The sequence below is a fragment of the Taurulus bubalis genome (genome assembly GCF_910589615.1).
Source record: "Taurulus bubalis genome assembly, chromosome: 9".
NCBI classification, from domain to species: Eukaryota; Metazoa; Chordata; class Actinopteri; order Perciformes; family Cottidae; genus Taurulus; species Taurulus bubalis.
In genome coordinates, this window is record NC_136597.1 from 22,898,562 (window position 1) to 22,923,420 (window position 24,859).

Genomic DNA, 24,859 nt, shown 5'->3' on the forward strand with positions numbered 1-24,859 from the left:
CGCAACCTTCTAGTATTTTTGTCAGCTGTGAGTAGTTCCTCTGATGCATTGTGTTGGCAGACAATTTAAGTACGTATGCAGCATTTTTAGGTAGATTTAATTCGCCAGAAAGCTTAATCTTTGCACTTTCAGATGGTCATTATACAAAAAAAGACATGTTTAGAGGTTAGATTATAAATTAACAGCATGTACCTTTTGCCTTTTTTAGGTGGATCAAGCGGATATTGTTCCCACAGAAATGGTGTTCACCGTCAAAGAGCCTCCTCGCCTCGGCCACGTGGTCAAGCTGACCAACAGCTCGGACAGCACCGCCTCGCCCGTCCTTGACTACATTCACTCCTTCACTCAAGAGGACATCAATCAAGGATGCATTCTCTACGTGTCTGCATCCATCCAGGTTTATTGTCCATTCATTTATTCTGCTGCACCACAGTAAATCAGATGTGGCAGCTAGTTCTTTTTTCACGTTCACACTTATAGTTAAATCAGACAAAAAACAACCTCTGACGCTGATGAATCGAAGGCACAATGTCTATTTTTAGTGTATCAATAACTCATTTGAACATCCATCTCTTTCAGGGCAATGACGGCTTCACAGTTGATGTCAGCAATGGGTTTACCACAGTGGAGGACCTGCACATCTCTGTGAACATCGTGCCCCGGCTCATCCCCATCCAGACCTTCAACTTTACAGTGAAGGAAGGTGTCAGCAGGGCAATAGACGCAGAGATTGTGAACATCTCACATCCCTTTTACACCGCAGCAAACATCGACTTCGTCGTGGAAGAGGCACCGCAGCACGGGGAGATCCGGTACCTAGATGGAGACGAAGTCACGTACTTTACATGGGAAGAGGTACGTGATGAGAGAAACGGAGAAAGTATTACTTCAGATACAGATTCCCCCAAAAAATATCACCAACAATCTCTACCTCGCCCCTCATTTAAACAATGTATATTTATGTGTATACCTTTTGGTTCAAACTTTTATATGATCCTTACCTCACTAAGTCTCAAAGTTTTTTAACTAATCAACAATCAAATTAAGTTTCATAACAATATGGCAGCATGCTATGCTCCTGCTATGTTATTGGCTTGATTCACCTCTATATTGAGGAAGGTCATTGGCTATTTGCCTAAAGATTCTCCTTTTTATGCATTTGTAACTCGACCCCACATGATCAGATTTTTAAGTACTCTATTGTTTTGTGCATACATGCATAATTTTACATGAATCTATTACATTTGCAAATATACCAAGGATATGTTTGGCATACCAGCATCCTCAGATATTGTTCAACAGAGATATGATCATCTTAAATCCTTTAGAAGTGCGGGGGGGTTAATTTGTCTTCCATGCTGTTTGTGAAGTTCCATGAAGTTCTGACATTTGTTTTTGCCCAGCTTGTGGGCAGAACCTTGTAAAATGAAACACAGGGCTTTTTATCTGCCAAATGGTTGGTTTCACCAAATTGTTAGCATATGCGTATCACATGCATTGCCTCTTGCTAAATTTTTTAAGGATGAAATAGATTTGATCATTTCTTCAAAGGACGTGAATTTTGGAAATGTGGATCAAGATTCTTGTATTTTTGTCAGTCTGGGACCAAACATTTCCCCTGAACACCCTCAAAAAAACTCAACAATCCACATTGCATCCTGTCTTAATAACTCCAGGGAGTAGAACATCTTCGTCTTACGAGTACATCTCGGTGGCTGTTCAGCAGGATTACCACAGCAAGGCTTCAGCATTAAACTTCCCCCCGGTTACTTCTCAGTGCTGTGTTGGATTTGTTGTGTTGTGCCAGACAGAAGGAGGAGGGAGACACGTGGAGCTGCAGCAGCACAGCTCTCTGGTCGCTCTCCGTGTGGTTTGGAGGCTCCAGCTTTAGGAAAATATAAAAAATGCATGAGCATAGTTACCATTGAAGAAAAAAAAAAAACTCATGCATTCTGAATGGACCACATAGTTTACTGGAGCTAGTTAGACGCATATCTTACAGCTCCTGCATCTAGCTCCGTCCTCCTCGACTCCTCTTACTTTGCTGGAGCATTGTGGAAAAACTGACGATGCCTTTGGACCGCCTGAAGCCAAAATAAACTGGCCCGGTATATTCCTATAATAAGTGTGAGTGCACGCGAGCGTCCCGCGCTTTGCTCCTGCCAGACTCACTCTAATACTGTCTCTCAAAGATCCCAATGTGCAGCTCAAATGGGTTTAGTGCGTAGCAACGGTAACATTGGCAACGGAGAGGCAGAAATGAACATAGATATTATATCCCACTACGGAAATGTCACAGAGATGAAAAAAAAGTTTGCGGCCTGTGTTTCTCTGTTTTCTTTTACAGTTGTACTCAGAAAATGAAAAACAATGAGTACCACATTGCAGCATAAATGTCCAACCCCCAGTCAGTGGAGCATTTAAACCAGACCCTAATTGTTTTGAATTTAAATATGCTTTTTTTTTGTGTTGAACGTTTTTTTTTTTCTTGCTTGGTTCACTGAGGTTATGTAAGTGTACAGTAACATCGTACTGTTAGAGAGTGTCTACATGAACACCAACCACATGAATGTAAGGTCACTCCTCTGTATGTGCCATGTGGTCCAGATGTGTCACATTAGCATCCAACCTGTGTCAGACCATGTCAGGCGTTTGATTTACTCCCGTCATGAACACATTCAGCAACATATGCAGTGTTGAGTGGGATCCAACTTGAGGAAATCTGAAACACTTTGCTGCGATACACTGTCGCTTTAATCAGGTCCAGCTCTCCATCGGGTCTCAATTAGGTTCTTCCATCTGTGGAAACCTATTAAAGTCTTTTATTTTTCAGTACAAAAAAAAAATCTGTCCTCTATAGTTTATTTTACTCAAAATACAGTAGGCACAAAAATCCTTTTACATAAAGAAACAAACGTTCAAATAAAGTAAATATTGACATCTGCATCAGTCTCTCTCTGAGTAAATCTAAAGGCCACATGTCCAACAGCCACCCGCTGTTTATTGTCCCAGCGAGCAGACTGATTGTCTCGCTGACTTTCCCCGATCAGTAATGATGATGGGGGTTGTTATTCCAGAAGGATGCCCGTCATATGGGATCCATTTGGCACTTCCTGCTCTCTGAAGCGGGTCCTAAAATGCGTTGCAGCTTACTGGCTTTTGTCAAGACAAAGTTCCAACTGTCCTCTTTGCGGAGGAGGATCCAGAGTCTCTGTAAATGTGTCCGATTAAACTGTTGCATATGCAGATTATTTAATCCGGATGGGACTACAAGACTGAGAATCCAGAGCTCAGGGTGCCGGGTGCTGAGACGGCTCCTCTGTATGCAGAAAGTCTCGGCTCAGCCGCAGGTGCTGTTTTCCATCCAGCTCACTTGACACAGGATGACTGATTCTTTTCTACATCTGGTTTCCCTCAAGGTTTTGTCCCACATGGGAGATTCTTCTTGTTCGTGTGCCGCTGCCAGACTTTGAGACATGATTATAGCCTTTATCTCAGAACTTCGAAAACATAAATTATCTATTTAGTGCAACAAAGGATATTGTGTTTACTGTACAGAAATAAAAGGGCTGCTGGGACGTAAACGCTACTATGTTTTCTCATCTCCTAAAAACACAGAGAGGAGTTGTTTGACAATTTGGGATATGTCTGTTAAATGCGAGGCTATAGTCAGGAGACAGTTAGCTTAGCTTAGCACAGAGACTGTGAACTAGCCTGAATTTCCAAACAACCGAGGGTTAGGCATATAAATAGCACGACATCTTTACCATGAAAGGGACAAACCCACTTAGTAAGGTTATAGTCAGGAGACAGTTAGCTTAGCTTAGCACAGAGACTAGAAGCAGGCTGAAGCTAGCCCGACTGTCCAAACAACCAACAGATCTTTACCGTGAAAGGGTACTTAGTAAGGTTTAGAAGAAAAATCATGATTGGGCTTAAAATAAGTACGTGAACTGAATAAAACGGCGGTAAGTTTACAGAAAACACGTCACAAATATCAATAACCTGACAAAAAAAAACTATGAACCAGTCTCCTGGAACGGTTGAACGTCTGTGTTTATTTGACCCTTCCCCCCCGAGGTAATTAATCTTTCTCACTTTCCATATGACGTCACTTTCTCTGAGCGTAGCACGTATGCATCTATTTTGCAGCGGTCTCAGACTACATGGCGGAAAATGATGTGCACGCTGAACGGCATTGTCATTGCATGCTACGTGACCAATTGTCGTGTCATTAATATACTATTAGGAGGGAGCGAGCGTAAAGTTCAAAGACACACCGTGTCCTGTTTGTTTCATCCCTTTGAAAAGCTGGGCAACAAAAGACCTGTCTTTATGCTAAACTAGTCACACTAATTGTCTCTCGGCTAACTTTCATCTCACTCGGCAAGAGAATGACAAACCATGTTTACGTACGTTCTCACATTAAACTCACAAAACTCACAAATTAAATGGTTGTTTCTCACTGTTGGAATGCCCTAGAAGATGAAGATCAAGCCAGTTAACAATTTGAGTAAACCAACTTTCGCTTTAAAAAATAATCCACATGTATTCTATATGGAGATAAAAAGGGAGAGAAACTGATATTAATGAGAATGTACTACTTTCTATAAAGTTGGTGGGCTAACAAGAGAGATTTATAAAATATTCAGGCTTTTAGTCCCAACGGCATATTTTTGTTCGATTCTCCCTGTCTAGTAAACGCCCATGTCTCAAACTCCACTTTGTAACCTAGGTTTTCTGTTGAGAATGTTTATGAAATTTCTAGTCTCTAAACCACAACTGAAATAATTAGATCCCCCGGAGCCACAAAAGACATTAACCATTATGTTTTCACAGGCTGAGAAGCACACCAGATAATTAGTAAAAAGTACTATTATGAGTAATGTTTCCCCGCGTCAGAGGATCCGAGAAGATGTTATGCAGGAAAACCTTTGTATCAAAATGAGAATTTAAGAATCTGAGATGGAAACAATGTCGCGAATTTGAGTGTCTTCAGGTAAACCAGGATATAATGGCTTTGTGGTTTCTCTGCAGCAGTGTTGCTTGGATACGGACGTTAAGAGACAGTCAAATATTACCCCACCTTTCAGGCCCACCCTGCCTCTCGCTTCCTACCATCCAGGTTTGATTCAGAATTGAGTGACAACTGGATCTTTTTGTGTGTGTGTGTGTGTGTCTTCTCCAGCTGAAGCTTGGACACGTCTACTACATGCATGACAGCACCGAGAGCAAGGAGGACAGCTTTACACTCTCTGCCTCGGCTTATGAGATTGAGCGCCGGAGCCTCCCCGTCACCATCTCGGTGACTGTCACACCAGTCAACGACCAGCCGCCAAAACTGACGCGTAACACAGGACTGGAGGTAATGTTTTGCTCTTTGAAAGTGCATTTGCTGTTACTTTGAGCTGTCCGCCGACATACTCTATGGTAAACGTTTGCTGCTGTCGGAAAATCGTATAAAAAGTTAACTTTTCTTTTCCTTTTCGCACGTTTCAAGCTGACAAGTGACAAAGCGTCACTTTGTTTCAGGGAAGGAAAGAAGTAACTTTTTTTTATTGCGACCTTTCAAAACAAGGGAGTATTTTTTACTAAGAGGAAGAAACTGTGGAGAAAATAACTTGCTTCCCTACAGGTTTATGTCGGTTCCCGTTTATTTCTTGTTGCATTTTTCTTTATTTGCTTATATTTTTTCTTCATAAGACATGTTTTCTTTTTCTCCTGCAATATGTTGGAAAGAAGAACTTGTGCATGTGATTGACAGGCTGAAGGCGTTCCCACCTGCTCCAGACTTTTTCATGATTGGTCTGATGCCCAAGCCACACAGAATATGAGAGGAAGGCAGACAAATGCCTTTAAAATGGTTAATGAGATTCTGACTTGTTGAAAAGAGGTTGTTTCATTTAAAAAAAAAGACTACCTCAGTGCTTTCAGCTTTACGCTCTGCGCTTCATCTTTATTTACATTGATTCTCTGACAACATTGATGAATTTAGTGCGTTTCTCTGCTCATTTAAAAATCCCAAGATATGCAAACAGTCAAAAGGCTTTTAGTTTGAAGGAGCTCTGTCCATTAAAGGCTCAAACTGATATAAAATCTTAATGAACTCTGAACTCTGAATGAACTTCCTCACATCTATAGCTTTAGCTGCGGTTCCAGCCCGGTGTCATGAATCCTGTATGAAGTGAGAATTAAATTCACTTCATGCTGCAAGTACAATGAATGCAGTGAATTTTTACTGAGACACTTGAGGCCGCTGACCTCGCAGGCGATGACGCACGCTGCATTAGTACAGCACCGGCCTCCACAGCGCATTTGTTTTTTATAAACAGCCATAAAGTAGAAGTGAATTTGCATATTTTCATCTTGACTGCTCCCAAATATTATAAATGAATCATGTATGCCACATAAGTATATACAAGGTCAGTGATTCACTCCTGAATGCATTTTAATGCTCTCTCAAATCTGCTGATATCTCAGTTTTGGAATGGAGGAAACTTATTATTGTTATCAAACTACCTGTAATTATCCATGAATCTCAAATATTCAAAATTCCATATGTTCTTTTATCAAAAAAATAATGATGTCAAATGAAGTATGTCTAATTTGGAAACATATTTCAGTCGGTCTTTGGCTTTCATTAATATCTACAGATTTATTGCTGTCTTTTCTCACAATATAACTGTGCACTACTCTAACTGAGGAGTTTTTCTTTAATTATTGCCCATCCCTAATTACCATAGTCACGTAAAACACATCTGTTCATTTAAACTCAACTTTTAAAAGGAGAAATTCTCATTTCTTCATTTTCAGGTTCATCATTGTGTTTTGGGTTTCTTATTGAGCATATTTAAATGCTTTATTATTATGATTTAATTTCAGCCTCTACCTGAAACGCTCCGTTTTAGCGCCTGTCTCTTTAAATGGAAACCGCTCTCTCTATCAGTGGTTTGATGACAGGTCACAGGAGTGGTTAACCATCCAACACATGCAGGGTGATAAACATCTCAAAAGTACACAGTGAAATCTGTCAAAATGCACAATCTATCCATCCCCAAAAAGTGGATTTACAGAGATAATAATACATTAAATATATTAAGTTGATCCAAAGAGATTTCAAATCTATCTAAAATGATTAGTTACGTGAAATAAATCTTGATTTCCAATTGTTGCATTTCCTCCATTGTAGATGGATCCCATATATTTCCTCTCTAACTAATAACCCTCCATTGGTGAATAACATCTTTATGTAATCCTCATACACAGTAGTTTTTGAGTGTGTTTGGGAGAGATGAAAAAGTTTTGAAGGATCAATAAAGTAGATTCTGCTGTAAGAGGAGGCAGGCAGCTGGAAAAAGCCAGCAGCAATCAGCTCACAGAACTGGAAACCAACTGTGTCATTCAGCCCTCCCTGCTCTGCCTGCGGCTCCGCGTCTCCCTGGCAACCCGTATTTTTGGAAAACCAAGATGGTCGACGAGACCACGACTTTCTGGCAGAGTGAGGGCGGCCCTCCAAGCCCTGCGCCTCCTCTTGCTGCGGCTGCAGAATGCAACATGATGATATGAGGACGACGTCTCCCCGCACAGAGCCAGCCTGGCCCAGCAAGCGGCACTTGGCTTGATTTAAAGCAGGAAGTGTGTGTGTGTGTGTGTGTGAGTGTGCGTGTGAGAGAGAGTTGTGTGTGTTGGGGTGACCTCTGCAACACATGATCAGACATGATGACGAACATGGCTGTGATCAGGCTCTGTTCAGCTCACCATTGATCCCAGTTGGCCCGTTCTATAGGATGCAGCTGGTCTCGATTAGGGTTTACACTCTCTGTCTCTGTCTGGTTGTCTGGCTCTACTTGGCTTTGCTCGATCTCCAAAAAGTTGCTGGCTCAATCTGTCTGTCTGTCTATCTATCTATCTATCTATCTATCTATCTATCTATCTATCTATCTATCTATCTATCTATCTATCTATCTATCTATAAGCTATTGTCTGTCTTATTGTTGACTTCCCCAGTACAGAGTTAGAAAACACTCTGGTGTCCTCCTGTACTTCTAAAACCAGCCAATATTTTGGATGCAGTGTGGGACACAGCTTCAGACATCTGGCGCCCCTTCAGTGTCTCCAGCATTTATAAAAGATGGTGGTTTCCTGTTGAGTCATCAGCCAACTAAGTCATCCGCCCATGGCAGCTCCCTCATTACTGCCTCCAAATGAAATATCAGCCATTGTGTCCAATCAAATTGAATTTGCAGCCCATCCTCATAGGTGCTAAATGCATTGATTGTTATATAAACCATCAATTTGCGAGGCCACTTTCAGATTAGCTGCCCTATATTGCTTGGTGCCTGACTGGAGTGTAGAGTAGGCTGATGGGGCCATCTAGTGCCAGGGATTGGGTTTTGCACTGTAGAAGACATTTTATAATAATCAGAATTTGTAGACAGATACTTGAAACTAGTTTTATTATTTAAGAAGACTGTCTTACAGTGTAAACTGTACTTTTTTAGTTTATTTATTTGTTTATTGGTTATTTAGCTATATGCAAAACATGTATTGGACCACAGCTAAAAGCTAATTTTCATCTGAAAGCCCTGGGTGGAGTGCTGCACAAGTTACAGACATAAAAGAGTTGTATCAAAACCATACGCTTTCTTAAAAGCTGATGCAATAAAACACCAATCGGAAGAAAAAAACAATTCACAACCGCCATGAAGCAAACCACAGAAGAGCAACACTAAAAGCACCCTATCGGCGTGTCATAGCTCAATGAACACAGATCACAGAGTCCTTCAGCCACGTTGTTGTATTTATTTCAGCACAAGAGGCAATCACTGTTGTCTACATGGTGATTATTATCATTCCCAGCATGTACATCACAAACCAGTGTCACCATTTGTGTCAAAAAGAACTATGAGAAAGCACTGCCTCATCATCATCAGCTGCTCAGACATATTCATCATGTTCTCTGTAAAAAGAAAAATAAGTCATTTATAATAGCAACAAGCTACAAACACAGTCAGAAGTGTTATACAGTGACTCGGCAGGCATTTTCAATGCATATGTGCTGTTTTGTATATTTGTCTTTAGCTTTAATGTAAATGAGTTATTGACAAATTCTCTGCATAAAAGCAATTCAAAGATAGAAATAGATGTAATTTGCCACAAACAGACAATTAGAAATGCATGTCTCTCTTATTTGGGCTATTGTGCATTCTTCATTAAATTAGGTAATTAACTGCAGTTGAAAATGCCTGTGGTAGAAAGACCGTTCCTTTATAGAATATAGTGTTGGATTCTGTTCATTAGAATTATATTGAGCGCTTCTCCTGAGTTGCTATTTCTATCTCCAGCTAAAGGAGAGTTGGAGTTCCTCATGTGCTCGAAGTGCACACTCAGAACTCATTGGGGCTTACGAGTGCTGACCTGTGAAATGCTGCTTTTCAAATTTCATATATCCGCATCAAATTGAAGCATTCCCTGAATACTACATAAAGAGCAACTTACTGTCACGCCACCTGAACGTCTGCTTTTTGCTGACGGTGGTTTCACTTTCCACCTTCAGATGTACAGGGACTCTTTGGGGTCACATGACATCACAGCTGAAAGTGGTGAAAGGTGCTGCAGAGCACACCTCTGACCACACCCAACCACTCCCAACAGAACGTGTAGGCTTGAAACTGTGATTTATTTATTTTTAACGTTACTTTAAACCAGTGGTTCTCAAACTTGTTCTGTCACGCCCCACTTTGGAGGAAGACAAATGTTCGGGCCCCACCGCCCCAACAAAATGGTCCAACTTTTTGTGACTCCTCCATCCGTGCTTTTTCAAATAATAGAATAAAGAAAATTGAAATCCTTTAAGTAAACCAGATTGCTTCATCAGACAAAAACTAATAACATGTGCAATCCCTTTGTTAGAACAATGAAAATAACGTTATATCTGTGCAAAAAATAACTAATATTTGACAAAAAAATTACCACAAGGTAGCCAGTTCGAATTTGCTCACTGTGGGGTTAAAAAAGGATTATAAAAATATAAAATATAAATATTTTTTCATTTATTTTTTAAAGAATCTGCATCTCCCGTGTAATACCTCCGCGCCCCACTAGAGGGTCGCGCCCCACAGTTTGAGAACCACTGCTTTAAACCCATGTAACGTTGGTAGAGGTGACTAGAAGCTTTTGTCTCGACGCTGTGCTGTTATGAGAGCAAGCGCTTCTTCAAATGAAGAGCATATTTTCTGTTTCCTCTTCGAGATCGTTCCCACCCTCAGTCTTCTGCAGCTGCAGCTCAGGTAATGGTGGTGGGAGGACGGTGCTCCTTAATGCTGAGCAATTGGCCAGGTGGGTGGCGCAGTTATCAGCTCAGTCATCTCTGCATATCATATCACATCCCTCTCAATAAGGAGGGGGGATGAAACAGAGGGAAGGGAAAGCATCCGTCTTGTTTATGGCGCAATAGTGGGTGTCCTGCCTTAAGGAAGACAGAATCACTTCCATCCCAGGAGTCCATATGTGGGTCCAATTGTTCAACACATTCTCATTGCAACTCGCCACTTACTGGCGCTTTGTCAGACTCCTTGGCCTCAATTTCTAACGCACTGGCTAGGTTAAACGCTAACAAAATCTCTTGGTTGGGCTTAAAATAAGTATGCAAACTATGTAAAACGTAAACAATGTCACATATGTACGGAAAAAGCCTCACAAAAAAAGCCGACACAAACACCGGTCTCCTGCTTGAAAGGCCGTTTGTTTATTTGACACACCTCCATCTCTCCAATCAACCCTGTGTGGGTTTTTCCATTCTTTATATGTCATCATCACACCCCCAGAGCACTTTGTGTCTAATAATGAGGTGGATGGGTTTAAATTGCGGCTGCGTCACACACACACACTAAAGGGCGCCTCCTGTGTCGCTCCTAGACGTGTCGCGGCGTGACAAAGTGTCGACATGTGACTCCCTGGAAATGAGAACGAGCTGAATTGTTTGGGTTCAGTCCCCCCGGGTGTGCTCCCGGACAAACTATCAGTTCCTGCTCTCTGAGACGTAAACTGCCTGGAGGAAGTAGGGATTCTCCAAGGCCTGACATCACAGCTTCCTCTGCAGGCTGCAACAACACAGTGGATGAAATGCTCCCCTGTTCGTTAGTGGAGGCTGGTGTGACGCCGCTCTCGGCTCTTCCAAAATATCCTCATAACCTATCAGCAACGCGGTATAGGATGATGTGATTCTCTTCCCTTGAAGGTACCGAGCTCATCCACGCAGGTTACCCCCATTCTGTCATGGAGGTTGTCTTGACACATGAAAGGTTATTGTCCCCAGAGGTAGCGAGTCTCTGCGGGCGTCTCGTGTGCAGCGAAGGTGAGCCGCTGACATCCGGTATCAATCTTTTCACAGATTCCAGCGAAACTCTTTAGATGTATAGATTAAGAGGCTGTCGCTGGGTTCCCAGTCGTCTGCAAATGCAAACAGCAGGGCCTCAATCCCCCTCCCAGCTGATGGTCCAGGGATAATCCCAAATTTAGCTGCTTAGCTCCAAAACATCAGCGCCTCTGCTCTCCACACCCCCGGCACCCAAGGCGGCCCGGTAAGCATTTACGGTAAATGACTATAGTCAGTGAGAAACGGGGCGAAATACACATTTGATTACAGCCGTTTAAATCATGATGAAACAACTGATGCATGTAATTTAGGCGTCTAAAAATGTATCTTTCAACCAGATTTAGTCTTGTTTATTTAGACGTCTTGACATACTTTAACCTGTGCGCTCATCCTGCGTGAACAAAGCTCGTACACAATAGTCACATTTTAACATCCTCATCCTATTTTTGCTGGAAATTGTAAGTGGTTTGCATATTGTATGTTTCTTACATGTTTTTTGCACGCAAACTCAGCGTGCACACACATGAAGTCAAGACTTTCAGACAGAATACGAGAGGCAACTTTAAATGACCTCTGCAGGCGCAATGCAGGACCACGCAGCAGCAGAATGTGAACACAAACAGTACTGTTCATTTCCCTTGAACTCAAACCAGTCATCACCAGTCAAGTTATTGTTTGAAAAAATAAGTCAAACTGAATCGGAGGAGCAGCAAGCAAACTAGATTATACACACGTGTTGTATTGAAGCAGTCTAGAGGGGTTTAAAATACCTGGGATTATACTTGGGGTGTGAATTTAAACACTAAATTAGGTATTTAGGCTGCTATTACAGGAAATTACAGAGAAAGCTCTCCCTAAAGCGCGTTATCTCTGTAGAAAACAGCTGTAGTTAATGTACCATATGTATTCTGGCTTGCTTTTATTATTTGGTGGTGCATTTTCAAATTCCCATGGGGAAAAACTGAATATGTAGGCAATGTGACGTCACAGTAAGGTGTAGCACACTAAATAGCAGCGACATTCACTGCAATTTAACATCACGTATTACATGTTTGGTTTTATTTTCAGCAGCTTAACTCTTTGCTGCAGCATTGATCTGCAGAGAAATTTATATAAAGGAGAGAGAGAGAGAGTGTTTAGAGAGAGTAATATCCTCAGTAGCCCAGAAGGCAACACAGCCGTAAAACCTCTGGCTCTCGTGCTTTATCTGTGTTCTCTCACTCTGTACTTGCAACCCACAAGTGAATGTCAATAAAGTTAGCTTAGAGAATTAGTAGGTAAAAAGTAACCGGACTCACCAAAAAAGTCAATTACACATGGCTGATACGTGCTTATACACTTCTCAATACAACTGACTCTCAGTGATTGACACCTGAAGCTTTAATATCCACAACCGAATCTTCTACTCCCTTCATCCTCCCGCCGGAAGGCTTCCCGCTCTTCATCCTCTTCTTGAGAAAGAGAGAGGTACCAGAGGGCGAATGGCTTTCCGGATCAATATGTGCCTCTTACTGCGGGGGCACCCTCGGCTCCGTCTCCCAACTGATTCCAGCTATTTGAGAATGTCTTTCTGGGGATCTGGCCCATTTCTTTCAATTAATGCTCCTTTCAGCCAGCCGACCATTAGAGGGCCATTATAGCCCATCCACCCAGGGAGAGTCATTCAGCATGCACTGCCGTGCTCCATCTTCTGATAACAGGAGCGCCCAGACTGCCACGGAGAAATAATTAACCTTTTGAATTGCGTCTTTGGGGTTGACTGTTTGTAGGACGGCTTTTTGTACTTATCTCCCTTTTTTATTTCATCATTTGCTTTTCTTCCTTTTGGCTGTTTTCATACTGTTTGTTTCTGTTTTCTCCTGAAATGACTTCAGACAAACATTAATGTATAAAAGTGTCTTTTTTAAAGCAATCTCTACTGATTTTCAACTAAACTCCTGACCCCTTGAATACCTTGAATAACCTTGGTGTACCTTCCTCTCTCTCGCTCACAGGTTCTCGCCGGAGAGGAAGCTGACATCACCTCCAGCATGCTGAACTCTGACGACGACGACACCGTTGCAGAGGAGCTGCTTTACCACGTCGAGGTGCCCACCAGCGGCGTGGTGGCGTTGAAAGAGGCGCCCGAAGAGGCCATCTTGAATTTCACACAGGCTCAAATTAACAAAGGGGAGGTCATCTTCATTCACGAGGGTGAGGACACGGACATTATTGTGAATATAATATCTTGGACTGCTGGAATTACAAAATCATTGTGCAGACGTCTCATATTCAAGAAGAAGTCACTGTGTTGTGCACGAGCCAGTAAACCTAGTAAGCTTGTATACGGAGTAATATCATAAACACTAAGTAGTCACAAATAAGCATTATTATATGAATTGATATATAAGAGGTATGACCAGTATGAGCCACATCTAAACTCTTCTTGCTCCTCCAGGCGAGGAGTCTGGGGGCTTCAGCTTCACGGTGACAGACGGCGAGCACACGTCTCCTCTCTACCGATTCGTTGTCACGGCCAGGCCTCTCACCATCACCATGGTAACGCAGGAGGAGCTCATGGTATTTCCAGGTAAAATGTCAAATATCTTTCAGATTTCGAGCCCCGGAGACGGCGGCGATTGGAGGATTGTGACGGATTAGCCGGTCAATAGTTCACTGCTGCAATATAATAACAAGTCCTCTTTCTACTTCATCAAAGATACAAATGAAACTAAACATTATGTACATTTTGTCCAATGTTTTAAGAGGATTTTTCCAAAACACAATAATTGTTTATGTAATAACACCTTTTGCAGACATTTATTATGTTCATCTGGTTCAGCAGCATAAGTAGAAAACACCCTCAGCTATATGGTGTCATGCTAAACGTAGCCACGACAAGCTACCTGCCATAACGGACAAAAAGGAAGGGTGGAAACCCTGAAGTGTCTTGAATTCAACGAGGCTGCATTGAGTAGGATTTGTCCATTGATTTTTGTTAAACCGACGGCGTGTGACCATCTTGGAAGCACACTTACGATATGACACTCGGTCGCTACGTTTTTCATCGAATTTGACGGCCATAAACTTCCCGAACATAAGAAAATAAGAAAATGCAGGCAACGGTATTATATATACACACACACGTCCAGTGGGCCGATGCATTGTTTTTAGGAAAATCCTACTCAGTGTGCCTTTTAGCGTACTTTTCCTTTTACAGTGCACGCTTGATCTAAAACGTTCCAATGCAACGACAAGTTGTTTTGTTGTTATTAATAATAATTCACATTTTCTCCAGTCTCAATCAACTTTACTTTTACGCATGATAGAGGAGATGAGTAGTCACATTTTTTTAAAGCGTGAATATCATTTTGGAACGAAACTCTCCCCATCAGGAAACTCTTCTGCACAATAATGTGCATGAATTACTGTAACCGCTAAAGGTTTTTGGCAATTCTAGACTCTGCAAAATTTTACAAGCTCAACAACACTTCCAAGAGGCCATTTTCCACAGTACTCAGAGGACTGTGTGTGTGTGTGTGTGTGTGTGTGTGTGTGTGTGTGTGTGTGTGTGTGTGTGTGTGTGTGTGTGTGTGTGTGTGTGTGTTCACAGGAAGGAGGCAGTCTATCACGAGTGCCAATCTGGGGGCTATGACCAATGAGGATGGCAATGAGATAAGCTACTCTCTTATCCGCCCGCCTCGTTTGGGAAGACTGATCCTGGCCAGCGACAGGAACCAGTATGAGGAAATTACTCGCTTCTCACAAACACAGGTAATTACTTTTGTGTGTGTGCGGCACTAAATGTGTGTATTTCTAGGATGTGTTTCCTTTAGGAGACATTTACCTAATTTCCCTTCCACCTTTCTTAAAAATGAATGTTCTACATTCACTTTTAATGATTATTGTAACAGTAAACAGTAAAACAGATTAAAGGAAGAAAAATAATGAAAAAGAACAAATACATTCCAGGAAGAGCAAAATAAAAAGCATATTTTGATGGATTTCTATTTAATTATCACTTGCATTAAGGGGACACAGTAAGTGCAACTATTACTCATCTTCTTTTTTAAATAAATCCTCTCCTCTTTCAGACTTAGCACTCCTATTAATGGCAACTCTCTTTTACTAAGCAGTCATATCTGTTCAAGGCACTGCAGTTGTCTTCTGCAGAGACCCTCAGACAGACATATGAGGAGACATAATTCCACTTTTATGCATAAAAGTGCAGCTAATCCTCATTTCAACACAAACTGGTGCTGAAGAGCTCACCACTCTCCTAGAGGTGCAAATTAAGTCATTTAAATTCCTGCGGTTGCAGCTCTCGACTTCCTGACTTGAATTCTGCTCAGAAAATACCCTTATTTCGCTTATTTTTTTTATCAGCATTGACTCAATAAACTTAATATTAATGCTCACTCAATCTGCACTAAACAGTTGAGTGTCGGTGTACATGAGGTATCAACATGTTCCTCTTCTTCACCAGCAGGGGGCCTCATTGCATATGATTTTGTGGCATTGTGATGTTTAGGGTCAGCGTTAGCATGAGCATCCATGTTAATAAAGGTTTTGAGTTTTTAACCTTGATCACTTTTAATGTATATTAAGACTGGGAGACTGTAGAAAGAGAGATTTAATTATTTGACATCAAGACTAAAGTACTGAAGGTAGTGGACAGGATTGGAGAATATTTAAATATACAGGCAATTTATGTGTACAGTACATTTTGCAAAGTAAGTATTATAATATAATAGTCAGATTGCATGCAAGAAAAATAAAAGAATATTCCAAGCACTCTGAGTCCTGGAATATATTTAAAGGCCTTAGGTTTTTAATGGTTTACACTATTTCTTTATTTTGACAAAGTCCTTTCTCACCAATTATTTCCAAAGAGTTCTTTTGTTTATTGAGTGAATTTTATTTTTTTTACTTATTGTCTGTAAAGCAAAGAGGCACTTCTATTTCAGTTTACTCAGATGACATAACCAAATATAAAGATTATGTAAAACAAACAAAAAAAGATATCACAATTAAAACATTGATATTTTTAGTAATTACTGGATTTGGTTCCACAACTCGATCTTGTAGCAGCACTCTGCATGCATCATATAGGTCAAGGGTTCGTCTGCCATGGTGGCAGTGGGTTCTCACTTTCGTCATCTGACTGATTGCTGACATCTGACTGCTCGGATGAGCATGAGAACACTTTCATCCCTGCAAACTGCTCTGTTTCGATTGTGACAGAAAATAATCTCACACTGAGTCTAGCTGAAAACTTGATTTGATGATTTGAGTTATTCAGCACGGCGTTTGTGTCTGCAAGCATGAATGCTTGCTTGCTTCTGAGCGTGCGTGCGTGCGTGTGTGTGCGTGTGCGTGTGTGTGTGTGTGTGCGTGAGAAGAGTTGAGTTGAGTTTAGGACACAGAGAGCAAACACAGGCCGTCACATTCCAGTTCTCAAACCCGGATCCCAATATACAGCCCAGCCAAACCACTGCTGCAGTCATTTGAGCTCCCATCTTACTGTGGTTCTTATAAACTCAGAGGAGAAAGAACATATTCAAGCAAACTAAAACTTCTTTGTCTTCCAAATCACTCAAGTCAAAACAAATCAAATGTAATTCACAAGTGACAACGGGAGGTAAAAAACTTAAGCTGATATTGACAAGATATTGACAGACAAAATCCTAGTCGATGATGTAGTAGAAGTTTTTTTTCCCCCAGGTAAAACTTGCACATTGCGATATTTGAGATATTTTAGAGTTTTGAATGGCTCATGATCTTGTGGTTTTGTTTCTCCTGACACACAGCTGGAGTCAGGAGTGGTCTACTACGAGCACCAGATACCCGAGGAGCCGTTTTGGGTGGTGAGGGACTCCGTAGAGCTAACTCTGTCATCCCAACCAGCCCCGGATGTCCGTCACATCCTGCCCATCACCATCTCGTACTATGCTGCTCACAGCAACGTCTCCTCACAGCTGTGGAAGAACAAAGGTACGAGTGAATATTGAATGTTAAAACCTAAATAAATTACCACTCTATCTCTAAAATCACTTTTTATTTGCCAGTAAGTCCCTTGAGATATAGATATATTTCACCAAGGAGACCTGCATGGCCAAGACAGTACAACAGTTACAGTTTAAATAGAAATAAAACACAACAGAAAGGAAAAACAATCACCAAACACACAAGGGAGTCTGAATCTAGCTCAAATCTTCATTTCAGTTGCATTACTTAAAATACAGCATGGCTTTAACACCATTTTATTGTATAAAGATTTCCACAGATTTTTGACACGCATAGCTGAGTTGCTCAGCCTGTAAAGCCCCATTAGAGGACTCCGCCTAAAATAATAGCAGTTGAGTTGCAATGGGGAGATACTGTTTTCAGATCTGTGTTTAATTATTTATAGACATTTATTCATAGTGTTTATATAGGCTGAGCACACATTATCCTGTATACTTTGTTACCCTGGTACAGTACAGTTTGGGTTAAGTATCACTTTAAATTTCTCTGGGTTTATTTATGTATTGTATCTTGGAGTTGCTCAACGGACAGTTGCAAGGCTGTGAGTGTGAAGTTGTTGTTTTGTAAGCCAACATTGATGTTAGCATTGCCCTGTATCCACATTTAGTTCAACAAGATACTCTTCATTAATGAACACTGCTTTCTGAGACGCGTAAATGCAATCGTCAGAAATAGAGAGCTAACTTTAGGCTGTGAACAAACTACACGCGGGGTCGTGAGACTTCACGTCACCACCACTAAGCTTCCAAGTTGCATTTTAATTTCACTCGCTTAGCGGTTCTACGAAAGCCTTTTCTCTTAGTGTGACCTGATCTAGCTTGTGGTCATGGCTGTGTCTCAAAATCCAAATCTACAAGTTGGAAAGTTTTAGCTAGAATAGTTTGTAAGCGCACATCGAGGCTGTAAAGGCAGCCTATTATTGTGATAATAATACATTTCTGTACATAATTTGAACAAGCATTCCTTATTGCCTGATATAGCCTTATTGCTACCTAAACAATATGCCCACTCCTCTGTCTGAGTTTCATAAGGTGCCAACAGTCAAAACTAAAAGAAAACTGAATTGTTCTTTTTTTGTTATTGTTTCCGCATAGGTTTGGAAATTGTGCAAGGCCAGAGGAAAGTCATTGATGATTCAATTCTTGATGCCTCCAATCTTCTGGCTATCCTACCTGAAACTGAGCGAAGCGACGTGGATGTGGTTTTTGAGATCAAGCGTTTCCCTGACCACGGTCGTATCACCCTGGGGGGTCAGGACCTGCCCCGCAATGCCCCGTCTTTCATGCAAGAAGATGTTACCCAAGGAATGCTGGAGTATCTCCATGATGACTCAGGGGCTCCCACCGACAGCTTTTCTTTCAGAGCCCGTCTGAAGTCTGAGGGTCAAGCTTTGCCTCCACCTGCCAAAGAAGTGGTCCTGGAGGAAGTATTTAACATCCCAATTAAACGGCGCGGCTCTGACTCCCCCGAACTAGTCACTATAGACATGCTCTTGGAGGTTCTTCAAGGCTCCATGACCCTTTTGACTCAGAAGCATCTTAACACTCAAGACGAGGACAGTCCACCAGATGAGGTGCACTTCAAAGTGACCAAAGCCCCCAGCAACGGCCGACTGGTTGACTCCCTCACGATGGACCCCATCTCTGAGTTCACACAGGAGATGATCAATCGTGGGCAGGTGGGCTTCTTCAGCGATGGCAGCCTTGCCGATGGCTTTATGGAATTCATTGTGTCAGATGGAGAACACCAAACAGAGCCAAACACGCTCCACATCGGCGTCCTTGCTCGCACCTTGTTTCTTGACAAAGCTCCTGAGATCAAGGTGAAGCAAGGCGATGACGAGACCCTGGTGACTGAGGAGATGTTGAGAGCCACTACCGGGGGCCCTGTTGAGGAGGACATCCTTTACAAGATCACTAGTGTCCCTAAGTATGCAGCTGTTATGGTCGATCGGCAGCCCACATCCGCCTTCACTCAGAAACAGATCAAAGAAGGCAGAGTCAGTGTCCGCTTTGTTAAGTCCACTTCACCTCGAGACAGTGTTGCCTTTGTAGCCCGTAGCAGGGCTGCTAATGTCTCCTCGGTCCTCAACATCACAGTCCAGCCTCTGGCCAACATCGCTCAGGATCCCCTCTTACCCCAAGGTGCTCTTGTCCAATTGGACAGGAAGCTTCTGGATGCAACTCCCCTGGCAAACAAAACCAGAACCTCCCCCACGTTCACTGTCATCCAGCAGCCCCGCGGGGCTCGCTTTGTGAGGTCTGGAGGTCCTGCTGCAGGTCAGCCAGTGGACACCTTCAGCCAGAAGGAGCTGGATGAGGGCCGTGTAGCAATGGAGATCCTGAATAGCCCTTCTGGATCCCGAGGTGGTGTCAGTCAGGACGAGGCCCGCTTCCTGCTCAAAGCCCACGGGGTTCCTCCAGCAGAGTGTGTGCTTTCCTTCCAGACAGGCCCCTACAATGAATCTGTGGTCTACCCTGCCACTCTGTTGAGGACTCCCTCAGAAGCCCCATCGAAGGACAGTAATGACCTCCCTGGAGCTGGGTCCCCTCGCGCCACTTCAGCTAGCCCACGCTGGAGGGGCAACATGGACTGGCCCCACGGATATGCCCCCACAACAACATCTACTGACTCTAGCTCCAACGGGAAACCACATGTTTCCAGACGCAGCAACTTCTGGTCTATTCTCATTCCAATCCTGGTAATCCTCCTCCTCTTGCTGCTGGCGGCCATCTTGGCCTACTACCTGATCCGTAAAAACAAGACGGGCAAGCACGACGTCCAGACCGCAGCAACCAAGCCTAAAAACGGAGAGGTGGCCAGCGCAGAAACCTTTCGCAAAACGGACCCAGCCAATAACATCCCCATGTCCAATATTGACGCCAAAGACGCAGACCCGGAGTTGTTGCAGCACTGTCGGACAACAAACCCGGCCTTGAAAAAGAACCAGTACTGGGTCTGAGACACTTTGAAATAAGACACAGAGGGAGGTGATCCTTAAGTGTTTGGAAGTCTCCTCAAATCATTCCTCTCAGTATTAAAGACCTCTTGCCACACCAGTTCAAATGAAAATGATGTTTTGACACAATTTGTTATTTACTTATCTCAACATTACTGTGGACAAATTCTCAGGCAATGAAACACTGAATACTTATTGGCAAAGAAAGGCACTTGGTTATCTAAGGAGGCTCAGGCCATGTCTATTTATTTTAGTTGTATCATTCCTCTTGTCAAAGGGCACAGATAAAGACATAAACATGCCATGTGTTTGCAAAAAGTATCGTGGGTGTGCTCTGTCATTGTATCCCATATGATATCATAGGCCAATATTATTCATTTCATTGGATAGGTGATATAAAATCGTTGTGATGTTTTGAATTTAGTTTTTGATTCATCAGGAAAGTTGATAATCCTTGTACATAGATGATGAGGTAAATATATGCTGTATTAATCGAGAAATTGAAAAACTGCCTCTTTGTATTTTCTCTTTTTTTTTCAATATTTTTGAGGTACCGTTGTGTTATGTTTCTCAGGGCTAAATTCAGTTTAAAGGAATAGCAGAACATTTTGGAAAATATGTGAATTCACTTCTTTTTTTCAGGAAGTTACTGCAGATTAGAAGATTGATTCCACTCCAATGTTTGTCTGTTACAAACAAAGTTACAGCAAAGAGACGTAGCTAAATCTAAGGGGTAAACATCTAGGCTGGTTCCATCCAAAGGTAAAGAATATCCAATCTCAAGAATTAAAGCCTCTCACTCCCAACTCGTCAAATACTGCGGCTTGGTCAGTGGCCGTAGGCCTCAAAGCAGTTGGCGCCATAGTTATGGCGGGAAATGAGGAAGTTAGGTTGTGTAGTATAAAAAGCAACAAACTCTGCATGGAAAAGAAAAATGGATGTGTCAAACAAACACCCAGGAGACTGGTGTTTACTTTAATGGATTACCCACAAGGAAAAGTACTATGGAAGTAAAGGTTTTGAATTTTTTTTATTGAATATTATAGATTACTTTTTTTCCGCAGCTCTTTGATGAAAAATGAACACTCTACCTGATTACTAAGAGTTAATTATTAACTTCCATTGTACTTGTGTTGCCTAAACCTAACCAAGTTGGGGAAAACAGAAGTTTGTTTTGAAAGGACAGTGTATGCATGTAATGAGAGGAAGTTGACGTGCTGAAAACTGGCGCTATGACCTAGAGCGTCATAGTTGGACGCGAAGGGCCACTTATGAAACTGTCGCAATAGACGAGTTGAGAGTGAGACTGTGTTGCAAAAGGTTTTATGTGCCAGAGTATTTCTCGGCTGGACGCAGTGACTCCTTGAGCCTGGCTAGCTGAGACGAGCTAGCTGAGACGAGCTAGCTGAGACGAGCTAGCTGTCTGTCTGCCTGTCTTTCTGCTCTCCTAAGCTCACTGTCTCTTGGCTGTGGCTTCATTTTAAACAGATAACAGATATGACAGTGGTATCTTTCCTCTCCTCTAACTCACAGTGAGAGAGCAAATAACCCAAAATGTCAAACTATTACTTTAACGTCATCACACGATAACATTTCAGTAGTTTTGCTCTTGTGTGTTAAGAGCACTTAATACTAAAAAACTATTTAAAAGGAAAAACTTGTTGCGACAACTTGCGCGGGTTTGATTGAATTTAGCTCAGAGTTATGTCATCATCCGTCATATGTTATTATTTCTGCATGCTTCCAGAGTGCTTGTAAATATTCACTGGACTGGCTCAGCACTGACCGCAAAACTACACAGTACACAGTTAGTAGGCCACAGGCAGGAGGTTGTTCCGGTGGTGTTGGTCTTTAACACATCCATGCTGGCTGACAGGCCGGGGTGAGGTCATCTCACACTGGGGTGTTTCATGTTTCCAAGTCTGCAATTAAACATTTATAAAAGCATGTTGGTGCTGGGATAAGGATAATGAATAAAATGCTTGACTGTACAAGTCGGGTACATTGATGGAGAAAATGAAGATATTTACAGTGTGACTTTTTAAAATCCTCACAGCTATTTTTGATTTTAAGCATTCCATATGTAAGCTACATATACAAACTGTCATATATTGAAATAGATTTTTTTTTTTACTCTTTAGACTTGTTTTGTATGTTGAAACTAAGAAGCGTGTGACTGTAAATCCGTCTCCTTTTGTTTCTCTCTCTGTACGTCTTTTTTTTTTTTATCCACTAAAGAAAAGAAAAAGGTGTTTGACTATTTGCTGTACATTTATTTTCTCAAACTGTATACCGATGACACCTTATTCGTTGTGAGTCATATACTGATACAATAGTTTCTTTGCAGTATTCATCGTCTCTTGAACTTATATTTTTGTAGTGTTTTCGAGAGCAGGACATGTGGGTATAGATTTTAACAGACAGCACAGAGCTCAGGAAGTGATGTGTTTTAGGAGACTGTGTATTTCCAGTGACATCTCTCACAGATAGCTGAAATAAAAGTATTGGTTTCACCTTCAGGATATCACATCCACATCTTGCCAATGTTATGTGTAAATATTGTTTTTGAGTAAGAATTTTGGGCTTAATTAACATCTTAAAATATATATATCATGTTTTGTACATGTAACCACATTTCATTAGATTGATCAACTACAAAGTATGGCTGTGTCTATGTTTGTGTGTCTCCGTGTGTGTGTGTGTGTGTGTGTGTGTGTGTGTGTGTGTGTGTGTGTGTGTGTGTGTGTGTGTGTGTGTGTGTGTGCGCATTGGTGCCCATCACTCTTCTCTTGTCTGCTTACTGAAGGCTGAGTTCATGGCAGACTTTCATCGCCGCCCCTCATTTTTCCTTATTTATTATTTCTGTCACTCTCACATGCATCAAGTCATTCTCAAGTTATGTGCTTTGTCAGAGATTAAACTGTAATCTGTAAACTGCAGGTGCCTTTAAAAAATAATGATAATACAAAGCAATGTTTAGATTATGGAACAAGAGAAATGTATTTTGCTGCAAATTGCCTCTGAGCTTTGATCTCGGCACTAAAAATGGAAATAAAAACGTTCTTGCAACAAAACCTGCGTTAATTGTTTTCAGTCAGTGACTTTGTTGTTCTAAAGCTCGTTGAATTCTTCAGACATTTCTTATTTTGCTTTTTTGTCCAATTAAAAAAATTGCCTAAAAATGTAAACAGTAGAAAATGCTGACTTTCTTGAAAAAATATCAATCCTTTTTTAAAACATCAACCCTTTAATTTGTGATTCTGCTCTGTTATTTGCTTACCATGCAGTAATTAATACTATAGCATGTTTAGAGTCGCACAATATATTTATTTAAGTTTGTTCAAAGGAAAGTTTGGTCTTGTACGTGTTCTATTTTCAACACACAACTGGTAATAACACATAAAGAAACATAATGACACTATTCATGCTGTTAAATTAATTATAATGTATGTACATGTTATTTACAGTAATGGCCCAAGGTACATTTGGGAAAAGAGAAGAAATTAGATACGAGCAACAGATTAAAAAAGAGAAAAACTCAGGATTGTCTAAGTTTTAATTATTTACGCTGCATCTTTCTCAGGGAAACATCTTTTTTGTGCACCTTTTGTAGTCTGCTCTTTGTAGATGCTATGAGTGCTTTTGACCACCAGGTGGCGTCAGGGTGCAAAGGGTCCCTGATAGAAACCAGAACAGGTCTCGCAGCCATTCGTCAGCATTTAACAAGTATCTCTCTGTCCGTCATTCTTTCCAGTGAATGGCCTTTTCTTTCCGTGTTTTCTCTGGGCTTTGTACACTTCCCTGCTCTCCTGTCTTCTCCCAGTATCACTGGTTACCATTTGCTCCTCTCCCAGCGCTCATCTTGCAGGTTTCATAAGCTGCATTGCCGCAGCTGTTCCTCCACATGTGTCTGCTTATGTCATGCTCTCTGAGCAGTCACTGTGCTGTGGATGTCAAGTCTCAAGTTGGATATATATGGAAATGAATACAGCAAAATACTGTACTGTCAAAATTTCATATTGCTAAGAGGAAACCCAATAAAAAAATGTCTCTAGCAATCCTATTTCCCTGTTTGCTCTTTGTTATTTTCTAAGTATCAGTTCAATTAGTATGTCATAGCCGAAATGCTACTTTGTTTTTTTAACTTTGCCAGAAATAAAAGATGTGAGTTGCTAACAGATGTGAATGAATACCTGATCTGAAGATCAAACATGAATCTAAATGTTTGAAACGTCGCTTTATTTTGTAATAGCTTGTATTAAGAGGAGTAAAAAACAACTTGTGCAGGGACTTCTTGTTCTGACATTGAAGGAGTGTTTGTGGTGTTGTTGTTCTCCTGATACTGAGTGGGCACCTCCCTCTGTCCACTCCCACAGATGTGCTTGCATATCGGTATTGAACCGCTCTCTGTAACCGCATTGCCTCTCACTGGATGCCCGGTTTCTTCTTTTGGATTGAAATGTGTTATTTGACACAGGAAACCTCCTTAATGTGTTTCCCCTGGTTAGAACGAAGGG

At 41.6% G+C, this 24,859-nt stretch overlaps 1 protein-coding gene across 1 annotated transcript in view; it reads left to right on the forward strand.

Moving 5' to 3' along the window:
- Positions 1-20,345, forward strand: part of cspg4 (chondroitin sulfate proteoglycan 4) — a gene marked incomplete at both ends in the record, with an annotated part of 62,214 nt that extends 41,869 nt beyond the window's left edge. Inside the window, 8 exons of the mRNA XM_079223477.1 lie at positions 209-397; positions 580-855; positions 5,189-5,365; positions 13,372-13,570; positions 13,815-13,946; positions 14,970-15,130; positions 17,167-17,350; positions 18,478-20,345. Of these exons, the coding sequence (XP_079079603.1) occupies positions 209-397; positions 580-855; positions 5,189-5,365; positions 13,372-13,570; positions 13,815-13,946; positions 14,970-15,130; positions 17,167-17,350; positions 18,478-20,345 (3,186 nt within the window). The remainder of the gene's footprint in view (positions 1-208; positions 398-579; positions 856-5,188; positions 5,366-13,371; positions 13,571-13,814; positions 13,947-14,969; positions 15,131-17,166; positions 17,351-18,477) is intronic.
- Positions 20,346-24,859: the final 4,514 nt, after the last annotated feature.